The sequence below is a fragment of the Nannobrachium achirus genome (assembly GCF_963921795.1).
Source record: "Nannobrachium achirus genome assembly, chromosome: 10".
NCBI classification, from domain to species: Eukaryota; Metazoa; Chordata; class Actinopteri; order Myctophiformes; family Myctophidae; genus Nannobrachium; species Nannobrachium achirus.
The window spans coordinates 23,441,098-23,460,003 of NC_137819.1; the positions used below are offsets into that span (position 1 = coordinate 23,441,098).

General features: G+C 43.2%; 1 protein-coding gene across 2 annotated transcripts in view; it reads left to right on the forward strand.

Annotated features, from left to right (window-relative positions):
* Positions 1–18,906, forward strand: part of LOC308292727 (tyrosyl-DNA phosphodiesterase 2-like) — a 34,415-nt gene that overhangs the window by 14,019 nt on the left and 1,490 nt on the right. Inside the window, exons 1-5 of one of the 2 annotated variants that reach the window (XM_080735141.1) lie at positions 11,756–11,900; positions 15,600–15,776; positions 16,144–16,235; positions 16,764–16,882; positions 17,915–18,085. In XM_080735141.1, coding sequence (XP_080591267.1) covers positions 11,824–11,900; positions 15,600–15,776; positions 16,144–16,235; positions 16,764–16,882; positions 17,915–18,085 — 636 coding nt within the window. In that variant the 5' untranslated portion in view covers positions 11,756–11,823. Of the gene's footprint in view, positions 1–11,755; positions 11,901–15,599; positions 15,777–16,143; positions 16,236–16,763; positions 16,883–17,914; positions 18,086–18,906 lie in introns of those variants that run through there. The other variant, XM_080735140.1, reaches the window with a different exon arrangement.

Here is an 18,906-nt window from a genome sequence, read left to right on the forward strand (position 1 = left end):
AACCTGCTGCTGCTAAGGTATTGCTCAGGTCCAGGTTATGCAGTTCTATAAAATAAAACTCCATTGTCTAACAGTAGCACAGTTCATTTGATCGCATGAGCTGAACTGTATACTGTAGCTGAGACCGATGGTCTGGTCTGAAATCCAACACAACAACACTAAAGGGCAAGCGGGAAAATAACATGTGTTCCCCCTTGTGAAATAAAAAAAAGAAACTCACAAAATGTGACTTTTGAAAACCAAACAAGAGACGAAGACGTTTTGCGGTCCTACATGAAGTGGGATAACTATTAACTACTCAACTGGTCAGTGTGGTCAATGCACATTGACAAATTGAATACAGTAGTGTTTTGTCACAGTGTGAATTCCACTTTTCTGCAGTGATGTAAAGTAATTAAGTACATTTACCCAAGTTCTTTGAGCTGTAGATCTGCTATTTTCAAAAGATTTGTATACATTTGAAAACTTGAAATGGGACATTCTGCCGTGATGATGACATCACACCGGTGTGATTTACAATACAAACCCCAAAATCAATCCTCCAGTTCTAGGCAACACAGAAGGGGGGAACGTTTTATTTATTTCCACACAACTCCTCTAAGGTATATTAATGACATAGTTCGACATAGAAAATGTGTGGTTTCCCCCTTTAAGTGAAAAAATTTGAGTACCTTTTACACCACTGCAGGACAACACAGTCCCCTTGTCTACTAGCTCTGGTCCAACGCTCTGACAGGCGGCTGACTAAAAGACTAGACCAGGATTTCTCTATCTCTACTACTAAAATAAACAAAACTGCTTCGCTACTCACCTAACCAAAGGTAGTTTTGCGTTCTGGAAGTCTATTCTCTGCAGTGGGAAACCTCTCAGTACCCCACCCACTCTGTAAAATACATTAGATTTGTCATGAAATAAAACGCGTCCAACTCAACCACTGCTTATTTCCGGGTTGTGTCTGTGGTGGCTCAAGGTGGGTGCGTTTTATTTCATGACAAAAATAGTGTATTTTACAGAGTGGGTGGGGTTCTGAGAGGTTTACCACCGCAGAGAATAGACTTTCTCAATAGACTTTCGCAAAACTACCTTTGGTTTGGTGAGTAGTGAGGTGAGTTGGTGAGTTGTTTAGTTTATTTTGACTGCAGTTGAGCCCTTGTACGGGCTGAGAAATCCTGGTGGACCAGAGCTACTTGTCTACCAACTGTTGGTAGTCACGGCTGCCAGTTCCCACCTGATGTTGTGTGGGAGTCCCGACTGCTCCAGACCATACTCACTAACCGCTAGCTTGCACAATGTCTTCAGACTAGGACTAAGGTCTAAGATGTACAGGTGTTCATCCTGAAAAGGCTTCTTACAGTAGTCTCTGTCCCCTCCTCCAAATAGGATGATTTGACTTCCAACCATGCAACAGCACATGCCATGCATCTGTGAACACAGGCCTTTCCCCTTGGGCTTAACCTGTTTCCAGGAGAAGGTCTCTGGATTGAATTTCCAAAGATCAACATGGTTGCAGCCTCCGCATATGTACAACTCTCCGTTGTAGACAAAGGCTGAATGATTATGGCGTCCGCTTGAGAGAAGCTGTGCAGAAGGCGTGCTCAGCCAGCAGTTGGTCTCTGTGTCAAACACTCTGATGTCGTTGGAGAACTTGGAGTTGTGGCCATCCTGGATCCTATAGCCACCAAATACAAACATCTTTGTCCTGATGATGGTGGCAGAGTGCCTCGATAAACTAGGTGGTGTTGTGCCGCTAGCGTTAATTACAGACCAGACCATTGTGGCGGTGTCCAGCTTGTAGATTTCATTATTGTATCGATGCAGCCGGGAGTGTCCTCCAAAGACATACATTACTTTCCCCAACACACAGGCTGAGTGACCGCCTGTCCCCTCTGGAACAGTCCCGGAAATCTTGGGCGTGGACCATCTGTGGGTGTCGACATCAAATGCATAAAGCACATTGCAGTTGTCCCCAACAACGTAGTTCTCCATTATCTCCATATTCACAACCCCCGCCCAGATGTAGATGATGGTATCTCCTATCAGCACGGCTGTGTGGTCACATCGCATGGAGGGAACCTCGAGGAGACCTTCTCTTCCAGACACTGCAGGGGGCAAGGTCGTCCAACGCAAAAGCACAGTGTTGAAGACACGCACATCAATTTGGCTGTACCTGTAGGTCTCCCTGCAGAACCCTCCAAAGGAGTACACCTTGTTGCCCACTGGCACAGCAGCATGGAAGGATCCCCTTGGACCTCCTTTCAGATGCATGGTCCAGTGAAACATTTCACACAGCGACCCAAGACCTTCTCTGAGGAGTGGAGTCCAACTTGACTCCTATTTGAAGTCCTATCTATGATGTCAAATCTATGACGCAGTCATCTCCATATTTGGACAAGTGTCTGCCCAAGCCACCTGTCCAATTCAAATTTAAGGGGTCCCTTTTTACAATTTCACTGTCTCAGAGCAGAGATTGCACTATGATTTGAAACTGCCGGTCCCAATGTCCGGCATGATTAAAATGTACCGGACATCTGATAAAAGTAACGGTCATTGATATGTATGCATTAAATTAATGAACATCCAGAAAACAGTAGAAACTTCTAAATATCTAAATACTGAATCAAGCAAATTAAAATCTGTCCATGGTGCTCAGAAAAAGCCTGATTAGAAGATAAAATGACCAAAAGTTGTTGTTTTTTTGTTGTTGTTTTTTAAAGTGGAACATCCCTTTAATATAATGCAATGTAACATTAACATTTTATAAATGTCATGGTGTTTTTCTTTCTTTCCAACCTTGAAAAATGTGTTTTCATTGTGATACTGTATACTTCATATCCACCAATAGTAATTAATTTAGTTTATAATATGAATGTCCTATGGAGACACGTTGAAATAATTGCACCAGTAAACACATGCATTACATTCCAGACACTTTTATTGTGGAGACACAGTACCCAGTCAACTGGTTGATTGAATCACAATAAATCCTATTGGTTGGGAGCTTGTCAATCAAGCTAGCCACGACCCTCCTACAGCATAGCCTACTTTATCATCAAGTTTAAGACATGGGACCATAATTTAACAAAGCGCTTGTCGTGGTGATTGAAAGAAGACTTTAAACTAGCGACTGGAAGCATAAAGTATTTATGACAATGTTTATTAAGGTAATAAAATCAAGTGTAAAGTTTGTCAAAAACCCATCCAATTGAAAGGAGAGTTATGGTTTCTGGTGAAACAGAGACACTAGTGAAGACTAATTCACATGAACTCTCTCTCAACTCAGGGGCGAGGCCAGAAAAGAGAAATAGGGTGGGCCTGGCAACTTCAGGGTGGGCCCAGCTTGGGAGGACTACTGTGCCTGCGAAAAAAGGTGTGGGTGGCAGCAGCAATGAATAATTAAATAGGCTAGTACAATGCATCGAGTTTCCAGCTGCACTTCATCCCAACAACACATTTCCAAATATAAACTAACACTCCCTCCAAACACACAGTAGCCAACTGCTGCTAGTGTAAATGCATCATCCGAGCGACAGTTGTAAAGTAGCCTACTGTGTGTGTGTGTGTGTGGGGGGGTGGGGGGGTGGGGTGGGGGGGGGGATCAATGGGTGGGCCAGCTTTCTACTCAACTCACTCTGTCTTACAAGCCTTCCCCCCTGACACAAACAGAAGGCCATCCGACAACGCATGAATGAGCACACCACTGAGGTCCACGGTGACAGTTTGCTATCGCACAGTTCTCAGACGTATCAAAACCTGGCTCATCTTGAGGCTCTGGCGGCGGACCACTGTACCACCCGGTGTAGTCCACATCGGAGCCGTCAGACCACAGCCATTGAGCCTCCACGTAGAGGTCATTCATTCCAATCCAGGTGGATCGGGGCCAGGAGTCAAAGTTGTGGATCAGGTTCAAGATGAAGGCGTCCTCCTCCTCACTGTGGACAGACGCCAGGTGGCCTCCTTCAGACATGCAGTTGTTCTCTGCGTGGTGCCAGCTCATCTGTGAAGCCATGTACTTGTAGCAGCGACCCTTGAAGCTCCACCAGAACTGTGGACAGTTTCCACGCTCTAGCTTGACCGCACCAGCAGAGGGACTGGCGTGCACTGTGCCCACACGTGCACGCACACACACACACACAAGAAACAGAAAAGAAAACGTCAAAAGACATATCAAAAGATATATCTACAAATCTCAGATAACTACAAATCTAATCTGGAAAAGACATATTTGCTGTTCTGGCGACAAGGTTTTGCGCTGATGGCTACTAACTGGGTAGGAACCTATCTGTCGAAGTGAGTAACTACGTCACCGTAATGAGTTGTCTATGGCCAGGTCCCAGACCTTCCCCTCAGGAGAATCTGGCTGTTGCGAGACTACAGTGTATATACTGCATAAATACAATCATCAGGTACAGTATGTACAAGAGGTTAGACATGAGCTGCAACCATATGGCCTTATATGGAACCATGTGGCAGTGGTTCTCAAAGTGGGGTCCGGGGACCGCCAGGGGTCCTCGAGGGCATTCCAGGGGGTCCCCAGCTAAATGATTTATAGTTAGGAACCAAATGGCCCCTCTTTGATTGTCTTAAGTACCAGCTCTTATGCCTTAACTTAAAGGCCTGTCCATACTGTCTCCGACCACCGAAATCTTTGTTAGAAACGTCCGGTTCAATTAGAAAATGACGTCAATCGCATCTTCTGAAAAACATTACCCTGAATTAGAGGTCAGAAAGCTGCACGTGGGAAAGTCGGAACTCTCCGATGAAACGTTTGGTGGTCGGAGACAGTATGGACAGGCCTTTAAGTTAAGGAATAAGAGCTGGTACTTGAGACAATCAAAATATAAGTGTAAAACTAACACTTTACAGTGTAGAGATAAAAAAGCATTGGGGTGTGCACTGTGCAGGTTAATGTATAATGTATGTAAAACTATGGGTCCTTGACAGAAAGACTCACTAAACATTTGGAACCATGGCAAGGATTCCCACACTTTTCAAGCCGCGACCCCTCAAAATTATCACATTTGAAACGGGGAACCCCCACCCTGACAAGCACTTGGGAATTGCAGGAGTTGAAGCATCACATTTAGTCCACAGATACACATAGCTTGTAGATCAGCTATTTTCACAATTGTTATTGTGAAAATATTTTAGTTTTTCCTCTTTTTAGAGGTATTAAAAAGGTCTTATTAGAATTGGTAACTTTAGAAATGTGCAGATGGGGAAATCTCGCTCTTTCGACTAGTCATTCTTTCGACTATCACCCGCGTCACGGTTACTGAGGTTAGGGTTTGGGTTAGGTTTAGGCATAGAGGTTAACATTCCCCCGTGTCGGCAGGTTAACATTCACCTGTGTAGAAAGAATGAACCGTCCAACGGATGCTATGTCGCAATATTGACACCCTCCCTGTGCAGATGCCCTGTATACTCTCTACATGGTACTATATGAACGGGGACTGCCCATAAGTCCGAAATCTCATTAGTCCGAATTTAGTTAGGGTTAGGTTTTAGCGTTAGGTTACCATTATGAACATATAACATATGGGAGCATACAGCCTTTTAACCCATTTAGGCCTAACCTATAGTTAGGCCCAAATCAGAAATTAGCCTACAAAAACAAATATGTTGATACATACTGTACATGTACTGTAAGCCCCTCCCATACACTAAAATGTGTACCCGGCCCAGAGCCCTGCACGGGTCCAATTTTGACAACCCGCGCCCGCCCGTCCCGTCATTAATCAGATCCGTGGACCGCCCGCTACCCGTCATTATTAAAAAATCAAAACCAGACCCGCCCCGCCCGTCAAAAAATGGACCCGTCGCCCGCCCCGCTACCCGTGATTACATGCATTAAAGTAAATAGCCTACAGCCGTGCGTGCGTTCTTTCAATGGCATCGCACTCCATTTTCACTCCATAGTTGATCCCCCAGCGAATCCTACTGCACGCCGTCGGAAAATGCTGTTATTAAGCCTATTATTAATAGGTCTATTATTATTTGGATAAAGTAGAACAACCTTTAAAACCAATCATACTAATTTAAAATTGTATCATGATCTGACACTGTCGCGACAGCTTGTTGCTGCTGCTGCTGCTTTCTGCCTCCGCTGCTTTGTGCAGTTGTATTTGTCATACGACGGTGTCGCGCATTGAAAATATCAGAGCTACAAGCTCACAACATGTCGGAACTTGCAGCTTTGTGAGCTTGCATGTCTGCTATGCTCGACACGCACCGTCATACGGCGAAGCACATATCCAGCTTTTCACAACGCCACTCGCTGTCTGTCTGTCTTGGTTCTCTCATGATAAACAGCCCGAGGTAATCTAAACCAAACCGGACCCATGATGTGACGATAATAAAGGAACTCCTAATAGTCGTGGAATCACGTGGATATTATACAATCATGCACCTTTCAACTACATCGCGCGCTAGGCAAGCAGATCACTCGCGGCCACTTTATTCAGTTGTGTGTCGGTGTCCTCCTCACTGTGAGTGTGTGCGCTCCAGCCGGCTGCCGCTGCTCCATGTGTGTGACTTGACGTTTAGGTGGAAACAGTGCTGTATGCATGCCGTGGTTCTGTCGTCCTGCTGCTCACTGCATGTGTGCGCTCTTGTGACGTTGTTTTAGGCAGAAACAGTTGTCTGATTTTCACAGTAAAATGTCATCCGCCCGTCACCCGCCCGTGTTTAGTCGCGCACCGCCCGTCCCCGTACCCGCAAATTTATAGTTGAATATATTCCGCCCGTACCCGCCCGTCAAACACGGGTACCCGTCGGGTAGGGCTCTGACCCGGCCTGAATGGGTTTAAGAACTCTTATATTAATCTACCTAGTGCCATGAGGCCCAGCCAGCAAAGGAGTTGAGGAACCAGCAGCATGTCAGCCTGGGGTGCTCTCTGGGTCAGTGGAGGTTGGGTCAGTGGAGCCTGAGTGAGGGTCTTCTAGAAGGGTGTGTGTGTGTGGAGTCGGGGTCGAGGGGTAGTGTGTTTCTGTCTGTGTGTCTTTTTATCCTCTCCACATGAGGGTGTATTCATAGCTGGCATCATCTCATTGGCCATGATGCATTAGCAGCTGTGGAGTTCACATATTCGTTCGGCCAACCTTTTTCCACACAGATGCACATGCACGCATGCCAACACACGCACGTATGTGCACACACACGCACAAACAGAGAGAGAGGGTGTGTGTGGGCGGGTGGCAGGTTAATCAATCTAGCACCTGTGGTGTTCACACACACACACACGCTTACACAAACTCACACATGCACGCACACACACACACACACACACACACACACACACACACACACACACACACACACACACACACACACACACACACACACACACACCCTGCATACCATGCAATGTGTGTTAAGGATTGTGACAGACACACTTTGTATGAAAGTAAACACATGGATTATATTCACTTTTATTGTGGAAACCCAGTGGGCTACCCATGATCAACGGGCTGAATCACACATTCCACTCAACAAGATGTTTATGTACGAAGTACACAAACAGAACGGTGGCTATTGGAACATTCATCATTACACCACTGAGATGAATCGCAGTTTGTCACCACACAGTGTGCATTTAAACCACCGTTGGGCTGATCGCCACGCCACCCGGTGTAGCCCACAGCGGAGCCATCAGACCACCGCCATTTACCCTCCACGTAGAGGTCATTCAGTCCATTCCAGTTGTATCTGGAATACGGGTCAAAGTTGTGGATCAGGTTCAAGACGAAGGTGTCCTCGTCCCGGCTGTGGACAGACGCCAGGTGGCCTCCTTCAGACATGCAGTTGTTCTCTGCCTGGTGCCAGCTCAGGAGTGAAGGTATGAACTTGTAGCAGCGACCGTTGAAGCTCCACCAGAACATTGGGCAGTTTCCACGCTCCAGCTTGACCGCAGCAGCAGAGGGACTGGCGTGCACTGTGCCCACACACGCACACACACACGCGCGCACGCACGCACACACGCACGCACGCACGCACGCACGCACGCACGCACGCACGCACACACACACGCACACACGCACACACGCGCACACACACACACACACACACACAGACAAGAAAAACAGAAAAGAAAAACTTGTCAAAAGACACATCAAAAGCTATATCTACAAATCTAGGATAACTACAAATCTAATGTGTATACTGTATACTGCATAAATACAATCATCAGGTACAGTATGTGCAAGAGGTTAGACATGAGCTGCAACCATATGGCCTCATATGGAACCTTGTGGCAGCGGTTCTCAAAATGTGGTCCGGGGTCTGCCAGGGGTCCTTGAGGGCGTTCCAGGGGGTCCCCTGCTAAAGGATTTATAGTTAGGAACCAAATGGACCCTTACAGTTCTGTGACTCTGTGAGTGTAAAATGGATTTAGAGATAAAGAATCACACCAGTGTGAACTGAGCGATGGTGTCCATTAATTTCAAGGCTGTGTGTGTGCATGCGTGCATGCATGCATGTACATTTCAAGGCTGCTCAAGAGCACCTCTCTGGTCACCCAGGGGTATTGCAGGCCATGCTCAGGCTATACAGACACACATAGACGCATAGACACGTAGATGCATAGCTACACACACGGTCACGCTAAGGAGACGGTGTGACCACCGCTTAAAAGGCGTTGGGGTGTGCAGGAGTCAGCCCAGCTCCTCATCTAGACATCTGTCATATCAAAATTTGACTATTGTAACTCTCTCCTCACTGCCTCCCGGCATGTGCACTTAAGCCTCTCCAACTGATCCAAAATGCCACGGCACGACTGGTCTTCAACCAACCAAAGTTCTCACATCTCCCCCCTTCTCCGCTCCCTCCACTGGCTCCCGGTTGCGGCCTGCACCGAAAACAAAACACTGATGCTGACCTTCAAAGCAGCCAAAGGTACGGCTCCTCCATACTGGCTCCAAAACCTGATCAACTCCTACAACCCCACCCGTTCACTCGGATCAGCCAAAACAGGGATGCTGACAGAACCCTCGCTAAAAACCCCAGGACAAAAATCCACTCATCCTGGACAATTTTCCCTCCTGGCCCCTAAACTGTGGAATAAACTCCCTGTCCCACTTAGAACTACAGACTCACCCCCTTGCTTCCTCCGTGGACTGAAGACTAACCTCTTCAGACTCCACCTAAACCCATAGCACTACTGTAACACTCCCCCTTTTTTTATTGCTTAGGTGCATGCTGCGTGGTCTACCTATCTTATTGTTTGTCTAGATTGATATTCCTATGCATGTGTTGTATTGCTGTCGATGTACTGACATATTATCTTGCTTATTATATTGATGTATTACCTGCTTATTGTAAATCGCTTTGGATTAAATGCGTCTGCTAAATGCCTAAATTGTAAACCGTTATATTAATCTACATAATGACATAACACTTATATCAATCTACCTAGTGCCATGAGGAATTTTTAAATAACACTTATATTATTCTATTTCTACCTAGTGCCATGAGGCCCTTTAAATAACACTTATATTATTCTACCTAGTGCCATGAGGCCCAGCCAGCACAGAAGTTGAGGAACCAGCAGCATGTCAGCCTGAGGTGCTCTCTGAGACACTGGAGCCTGGGTCAGAGGAGGTTGGGTCAGTGGAGGTTGGGTCAGTGGAGTCAGGGTCTTCCAGAAGAGTAGTGTGTTTCTGTCTGTGTGTCTTTTTATCCTCTCCACACGAGGGTGTATTCAGAGCTGGCATCATCTGATTGGCCATGATGCATTAGCAGCTGTGGAGTTCACATATTCGTTCGGCCTATGTTTTCCACACACACGCACACACACCTCAAACACACACAGAGAGAGAGAGAGAGAGAGAGAGAGAGAGAGAGAGAGAGAGAGAGAGAGAGTGCGGATGGGGGGGGGTAGTTTACTGTATCCATGTCACATTTAATACATACAGTATAAGTATAAAACAAACACATTGACACATTGATACTTTTATTATGGAGAGCCAGTGTAAATCAGTGAGTTGAATGGACAAAAACAAAACTCAAAATTGTACTTAAATTACAGTTCGTGCCAGGGACGGCAATGGCTCAGGGGTAGAGATGGCTCAGGTAGTCATTAGAACACAGAGGGTTCCCAGTTCAAATCCGGGCTCCCCCAGCGTGTAGAGTCAAGAGTCCTTGAGCAAGACTCTGAACCCCTAGTTGCTCCTGATGAGCATGGTTTCCTCTGCCATCGGTGAATGGGTGAATGTAATGCACAATCTATGTGTAAAGCACCTTGGATAAAGGTGCATTATAAATGCACCATTTACCCATATATGCATCTATTGAAGGATGTTTGTTATTGGCTAAACATGTAACTTTATTTTGTGGGACTAATCGGCTACACTCTAGTTGTTAAAAAGTTACATGGTGCTAGTAGTGGAAAAAAGTACTCACACTTTTTTCACACTTTTGGCAGACCTTGTTTTCTAACTGAAAGCAACAAGGCCCGCACCCAATCACTATCAGATTCAGAATCTAGACCCGTTGTTGTCTCCACCAGCCGAAGGCATGGGGGAGAGTATGTTTTCCCCTTCGTCCGTCCGTGCGTGCGTCCGTACGTCCGTGCATCCTCGCAGTTTGTGACCACCTAATCTCAGTCGCCGTTGGCCCGGTCGCTGCCAAAGTGAGCACACACATTCCCTGGATGCCAATTCAGAACCTCTGCCCCACATTTTTCAAATGGGCTTGTTCTAGCGCCACCTAGTGGCCGATGTTCGCAAAACCCATTTCTGTACACTACTCTTACAGATTTTGTCCAAAAATCCTACAAATCGGTAGGCAGTATCTCGATAGTCATGTGATCGACACAGATCTGTCCGATTTTGCATATTCCATCCTGATTGGCTAAGATTGGCTTCCAAAGTTTGTAGGATTGAGCCGTTTTGAACAAAATGCCTCAAATCACAAACGCAAAGTGCAATATCATGAAATCGTGCACACACACGTTCCCACTAGGCCGAGGAAGAAATGCCACTTAATTATTTTTTTTAATCAGCCTCATGGTGGCGCTATAACAGGCCGATTTGTGGTTTTACCTATAACTCCACCGATCAGTAAGCACACTCCCTAGAGGCTAAGGATAAACCTTTGCCCTGCATTTTTCACATCAGCCTTTTATAGCGCCACCTTTGGGCCGACTTATGTAAAACACATTTTTGGATATTACTCCTTCAGAATTTCTCCAAAAATAACACAAATCAGTATACAGTATCTCTATAGTCATGTGATCAAGTCTGAGCCGTCTGATATTTCATATTCCATCCTGATTGGCTAATAATATTAGAGCAATCCCGCAAACTTTGGAAGCTAATAATATTAGCTTCCAAAGTTTGCGGGATTGCTCAATTTTTTTAACAAAATGCCTCAAATCATCAACGCAGCTTGCAATAATTTGGTGTGAGCTGTGGTGTGGAACTCCTCTGACATTTCTGACGTCTATTTGTGTGTTAGTGAAAAAATAGCCTATAGACCTATTGAACCAAGGAAAAGTAATAAAAATTGCTTCGGCCAAAATCGAAGCACTTTTCATCAAACTCCACTTGAGCTGGATGTTTTGTCATTTGCTGAAAATTTTACATTGGGGTTTGCTATTCTGGGCCAGGCAAAAGGTGTGGTCCTTTTAGGTGTGATTATTTGACTTCACTTTTATGACTCAGACAAGTTAATATTATACATGGTCATGCTAGTCACACGTTGTCTGCTGTGACGTGCTGTCAGTCCAGTGCAGAGACTGGTCTGCTGCAACATACAGTTGAGTAGCTTGCTTGTTATGAATCAGAATTAGCCTAATAATCCGTGTGGAGTCATTTTTCAGTTCTGACATGGAGAAAGAGCTCGAGGGAGACACCAGTCATCAAATAAAGAGGGACACATCCCAGGAAAAGAAGCAGGAGAAACGGTAAATAATAAACCCAACTCTCTCTCCTATGATAGAAACATTCAGAGTCAGATCGCCTATCAATCTGATATAAATGTAAGCAAAAAGTCACTGTTGGTTTCTTCCCCTATGGCGCAGGACCGAGGTGGTGGAGGTGTGCAGTCGTTTTCTATATTTTGAAAGTATATCAGTCTTTGTAACATTTCCTTCAGATGCTGTTCAGTCTGGCTTGTTTATAGAGAAACGAAACTCAGATGCTCCTCTCAACAGCGAAGGGAGGGACAGGAGAGGGAGGACAGCACCAGCACTTTACTGCCACCTAGTGGCATTTTGGAAGATGCTTCAAAATAGGCTACTGTATGAGATTCTGTTATTAATGCTGCTCACAAGACAAAACCGACCAGAAAAGCTCAGTTAGAATTATTTATTAAGCTACGCTTTAAAATGTACATTTTGTAATCATGTCAGTGTAATATGAAAATACATATTATGGGTGGGTGACGTGACGTAACGTTTTCACTGTCCTCGGTGTCAAACATGTATAAATAAAAAATATATTTGTCAAAAACCTTCTGAATATTGTGCAGGACATTAAGCTTTATGTGAACTTACTCAAGATTAAAACATTTCATTCCTCATTTCTTCAGAATTTTCAACCAAACATGGCAAAACTCATATGGTGTGACGTCCTGACCTTGTTTCTCAAAGTGGGAACTTGAATAAAACTAAGAAAAAGAATTGCTAAAAATCATTTGAAAATGAATTTAGGCTAAAAAAATGTCTATTTGTGAGCCTATATCTTTTCAAAGTCAAAGCATAATGTTTTCAGTCATTTCTGAGCAAAAACATTTTGTCCCCCAAACCAAAATCATTTGGTGTGACACTAGTTTGGACAAATTAAACAGGCAATTATTTGGACACCTATTGGCTAGAGAGGTCCTTCTTCTGTAAGGCTATTCAGCACTCCCAGCACAACTGCAAGACAGGTGTCTGAGGTGAGTTATGATTTTAACATTTTCATGAAATGCCATCTTGTTGAAACTTTGACAAACTCACCACTTTGGATGTCTGTTGGTGTGACACCTTTTCATTAAAAAAAGCTTAAGTTATTTGAAGTTTTGGTCATATTTCCATGTAGATCTAGGTTGCTTTGTTATAGCTAGCATGCTGTTAGCATGCTAATGTGTACATAGTAGCCTCAAGGTAAACCTAAATGCAGAAAATGTAATATGGTGTGACACTTAATCATAATGGTGTGACATGTCTGCTTGTCACGCCATATGACTTGATTGTCACACCATATGATTTATACTGTATTTAACTACAGATATAACAATAAATAACAAAGTTCCATGTTTCTTTTGTACTTTTAAACATTTGTTTTAAACATTTTTACATAAAATGTAATTTAGCTTCATTCAGTGATACTTCAAATTCATCAGACAGAGCAGAAACCCCTTCACAGAAACCTTAACATATTGTTTCAATCTAAACAATATTTTCTCTTTGTCTTAAACTATACATTCCATTTTCTTTTGTCAGCTGGAAAATGACAAGTGCTGAGAGAACGAGAAAGTACAGGGAGAAACTAAACAATGACCCAGCAAGGAGAGAGGAGCCAAAGGGGCGAGACTGCATTTTCTACGAAGAGCAGGAGGTTGTCTGTGGCATAGCAGAACCGCAACAAGGCAGCCGGTTTGCTACCCTCACCAAATACGACTGGCTGATGTACAATACAGTCTAAATGTATAATCTAGTCTGATCTAATACTTTTGTACTTTCACTCACTGGACTGGACAGTGGACAGTGTTAAGGTAGGACCCGAGACAAAACTAGCGAAAATAGCTGATCTACAAGCTCTCAACACGTTGTGCTGCGAGAGCTTGTAGATCAGCTATTTTCGGAGTTGCGCAACCCAGCACTCTTTAGCTAGTGGAGATGTGGTGTAATGTCATGATTCCTAATTACATTTGTTCAACACAAAATGCTGTGTTCAAGTTCAGGAGACTTCGGAAAAAAGCAATTTACCTGAATGCTGAGTTCTGTTTCCACTAATTGGTGTTAATAAAATGTTGCCTTGGCTCCAAGTGTGGCTATGCGCCTTATTGTCTCTTTAGGATCCTTCTGCCGTGGGCCGGCAGAAGACTTAGGTGTGCGTAGCATTCCTGTGCACATCCTCATCATCCATCTACTACTACAATTCTTTCTTATCCCATGTTAAAGCCCTACAATAATATCCTGTTCAGAAATATTAAGGCCATGTTATCCTGGGTAATTGTTTAATCAATCAGTAAAGTTCAGTACTCACTAATAGGTAGGTTAAAACACAGTTTGCTTTGACACATGAAGATATGATCATACGGTGTGACACTAAATCATTTGGTGTGACATTCCAAATAGTGAAAAATCATACCTTTATTAATGATTAAACCAAAAAAATGTTTATGGATTACATAGAGAATATTATCAGGAAGAGTCACAAATATTTGTGTAATTTTAGAGAAAGTTTTGACAGAATACATTTAAAATATGTTGTAAGATCATGAACATGGGCCTCACACAGAGTGTCGATTATGAAAAAAATATACAGATATAATTAATTTTCAAAAAACTATAGTGGATCACTGGTTAGTTATGATAAAGGACTTTGATAAAGTGAGTAACTTAAGAAAGATGTACTCCATTTTCATTTTATGAACAATTATTTTCATGTCACACGATATGACGATTTTAGGCACAAGTACAACAAACTGCTGAATAAAGTCTGATTCCAATAAAATATCTAAAAACAAAATTTATTTCCATAAGGTTGAGAGTGAGTAGAACAAAAGTAAATAACTTTTATGCCTGCAATTTAAAGTTTTTTTAAAAACACATTTTTTGGGGCGTCATGTCACTGACCCACGTGCAAATACCATGTTTACTAAAGGAATTACAGAATGTGTCTGAAATGTCAAATGATTTAACCACACAAATGATTGATGAAATTGTTGAATATTTGATCTATACTAGTGTATGAAAGTGTTCCTGTCATTTATTTTATTCAATGAGAGAGAGAGAGAGAGAGAGAGAGAGAGAGAGAGAGAGAGAGAGAGAGAGAGAGAGAGAGAGAGAGAGAGAGAGAGAGAGACAGAGAGACAGACAGACAGACAGACAGACAGACAGACAGACAGACAGACAATTAGATTAGATTAGATTAGATTGACAATAATCAGGACATTTCTTGACAACCAAATGATCAATCAAGAAAAACTAAGTGGTGAAACCCATTTGTTCAAAACAACAAAACCCCATAGTAAACTTGAATGCTCTATGTCTCTAAATCAACAGATACAAGAAAAGAGTGATACCCATACAATCAATTGAGTGAGAAAGCTGCATTTTCAACAGTGATCATCTCTCAACAAAAAGTTTCAAAAACCAACCAATAAATGGTTAACACATTTTTTAAGGAAACATTTTTTGGAGAAGAGACTTGTGTACTGTAGGCTGAAAAAGGTCGCCCTGAAACCCTGAACTAATGTATGCAGGACCAACTAAGGGTGGGTGAATTATGAGTCCTCCATTGGCTGACTGGACTAAACCCCAGCAAGCTTGTCTGAGTCGAAGATACCAGAGCCATAAGTACTTAATTTAAATCACAACGCGTCGTGCCACCAAACTTGAAACAAAAATGTTTGAGAGAGCCACTGATTTACTTTGATACGTTTGATTGTCCAGCATTGATCTAACAGAGGAGGAACCAGCCTGCTCCAGTGGAACCAGCAAAACAGAAGCTAAGCAGACGTCTCCAGAGAAAGAAGATGACACACTGTCTCTGATCACCTGGAATGTGGATGGACTTGACTCGGAATGCCTGCAGGAGCGCGCCAGAGGCTTCTGTTCTTACCTAGCTGAGTAAGTCTTGACCTTGAACTCTTCAAGTTTCAAGATTTATTTATTGTGTACAGGTACGCAAGAATACAATTATTTGGTTTGTATACAGTTTACACAACACACACACACACACACACACACACACACACACACACACACACACACACACACACACACACACACACACACACACACACACACACACACATACACACTTATTCAAAATTCCGGGGTAGAAGAGGAAAGTTACAGTGCAGCTTTAAGTAGCTTGTCAAGTTAATTCAAGTGAATGGTTGTCATGTAATGATTGATTATGATCACCATGTCATTTGCCTCCAGGATTTCTCTGATCGGTCCTTAAACAGTGAGATGTTGCTTCTCTCTGCAGATACAGTCCTGACGTGGTGTTCCTTCAGGAGCTCATTGAACCCTACGTCATGTACCTGAAGAAAAAAGCTGTCAACTACAAGCTCATCCAAGGTAACAAAAGAACACCCTTACTCAAACAGCCTGTCAGGACCCACACGTGTTCTGACAGGGTTGTGGACAACTTCCACTTAGTGTTGTACATATCGTTGAAGTTGGGGCAGAAAACGTGTACCTCAATTCTTTGAACGTATTATTATTAATAGTGAAAATAACTGATCTACAATACTGAGAAACGGCTTGCGCTGCAACACGTTGTGAGCTTGTGCTACTATCTGATAAGCAGTAGGCAGTAGCAGAAGGCCTGCATTTAGTATGCATCTCACCACCTCATTAGCAGCTTTTGGACAAGCTAAATATTTGGCATACTAAAATAGTAGTATAGTATGGTAATATGTGATTTCTGATGGGGCAAAGTTTTGCAGGTTCATCAAGCCCCCCTCAATAATTATCAGAATGTTTAGTCTATGGACCATTTGTACTCTCTTGAGTTACATTAGTGTCCATTTGGACACTTACTTGGTGGTCCCTGTAACCGCTGAGTAACAATACTACTGTATACTAACATGACCCCTCTGTCAGGTGGTGAGGAGGGCTACTTCACTGGGATGATGCTGAAGAAATCCCGCATCAAGCTGTTGGAGAGCAACATTGTCCCTTACCCTAACACCGAGATGATGAGGAACCTGCTGGTAGCTCAGGTAATTATGCAGTTATGATGACCTCCTATGGAAGAAGAAATATTTTGTAATAATTGGCTCAGTCATCATCACCTTATGGCAGAAGACACAGTTTTGTTTTGACTATGTAAAGCTCCACCGGCTGTCCGTCTGTCACGTCATGTCACACTTTTTCCCCTACTCTATCGCACCATTGGCCCTATCGATGCCAAACTTACTTTGCACACACACTCCTTGGATGGCAAATCACAACCTCCATTCCTTTTTCTCACATGGCCCTCCTTCAGCGCCAAAACACATTTTTGGACACTGCTCCTACAGATTTTTCCCTAAAATCATGCAAAGATTTACACAGTATCTCAAGTCATGTCATTAACTTGGATCTGTCCCATTTCCCATATTCCCTCCTGATTGGCTACCATTGCCTTCTGAAGTTTGTGTATGCGACGTGACGGTCGCTTATCTCCCGATTAGGGTGTCTTACTGGTTATAGAATGTTAAAGCTATCGTCATATAATTGGACTCCTCACTAATGTTCATTATAACTTGGTACCATTTCTGTCTTCTGTGTCTCAGAAGAGGGCTGTGGACAGGTTTAGAAACCTGCCTACCAGTGACATCATCGATGGGGAATCCAAACTGCACAATTTCTGTTCCTAGAAAGTTGGCATGCTATAATGAAAGCCATTGTTCTCGAAAATGTGGAATCTTGTTTGAAAAAAGAAAACCTGTCCAACGATGATGCCACCGTAGATTTCTGAAGTGCCCTCCTATGAGACAGTCCGATCAGACAAATATTTTACCATATTATAATGAACGTTTGTGAGGAGGACCAATTATATAAAGATAGGTTGAACATGGGTGAAATCTTCCTTGGTATGGTATTGACATATTGTTAAATAAATAACATTTGCCTTGATGCTCTGCCGTTGTCATGCAATTATCAGTGCTATTGATAACACGTGGGATGCTTTAAAAGTCTAATTTACTGCATTGGATCACTTCTACCGACCAGTGTTTGTTTGTTTGTTTGTGTTTTTCTGGCAATCACAGGTGAAATTCAGAGGCCTGGATCTGTGTCTGATGACGTCCCACTTTGAGAGCGGCAAGCCCAGCGCAGAAGAGAGAATGCAACAGCTGAGGCTGGTTTTACAAACGATGACTGAGGTGCCCGATAACGTCACAGTGCTGTTCGGAGGGGACACCAACCTGAGAGGCAAAGAGGTTAGGCTTCATTCAGTCTTTTGGATCAATCAGGGTTAACCCCATCACAGATGCAAATGCATTTTGAGATTTGTCCAAATGGAAAGCACATTATAAAATGCATTATTATTATTACAGATATGGCTACATTAAAGAAAATATTTATTTGCAAAGTAAATATGGAATAACTTTAGATTAAGACACACGTAGAGGTATTTAATTGATGCTGACATTTTCACTCATGAGTGTCTTAGATTAATAATGGAATGCCGAGCTGGAGGGTGCCAATAAAAAAATATATAAGGTGCCAATGTCTTCTGCCAGATGTTAACGAGAATCTGTGCACAATGCATTAGTCCATATTATTCAATAAAGAAGTGTTTTAATCCAGTCTGTGTCCGGAATCTCACTGCTTTCCCTTGTTTACCAGAATTACCCTAATGGTGCAACTGTGCAGCTGGAACAGCAACTTGCAATACACGCCAAACGGGTGATGTTGCACAGTTGCACCCACCAGCCACCATTACGGTAATTCTGGTAAACAAGGAAAAGCAGTGAGATTCCGACACAGACTGGATTAAAACACTTCTTTATTGAAGAAATGTGACTAATACACTGTGCAAGCTTCCGCGGTGTCGATGTAGAATTGGCTATTTTCAAAATAGTAAAAGAAGGCAAAGAAGTTTAGGGATAAGGGGTATGGACAAAAATATAGCTCATTGTCTCTGTCAATTTCAGGATTCAAATTCAAAAACAGCAAGAGTAGCAGATCTACAAGCTCAAAACGCCTATAGATCACAATCTTGACATATACACGTAGGCCATGATACTACTGGGACAGG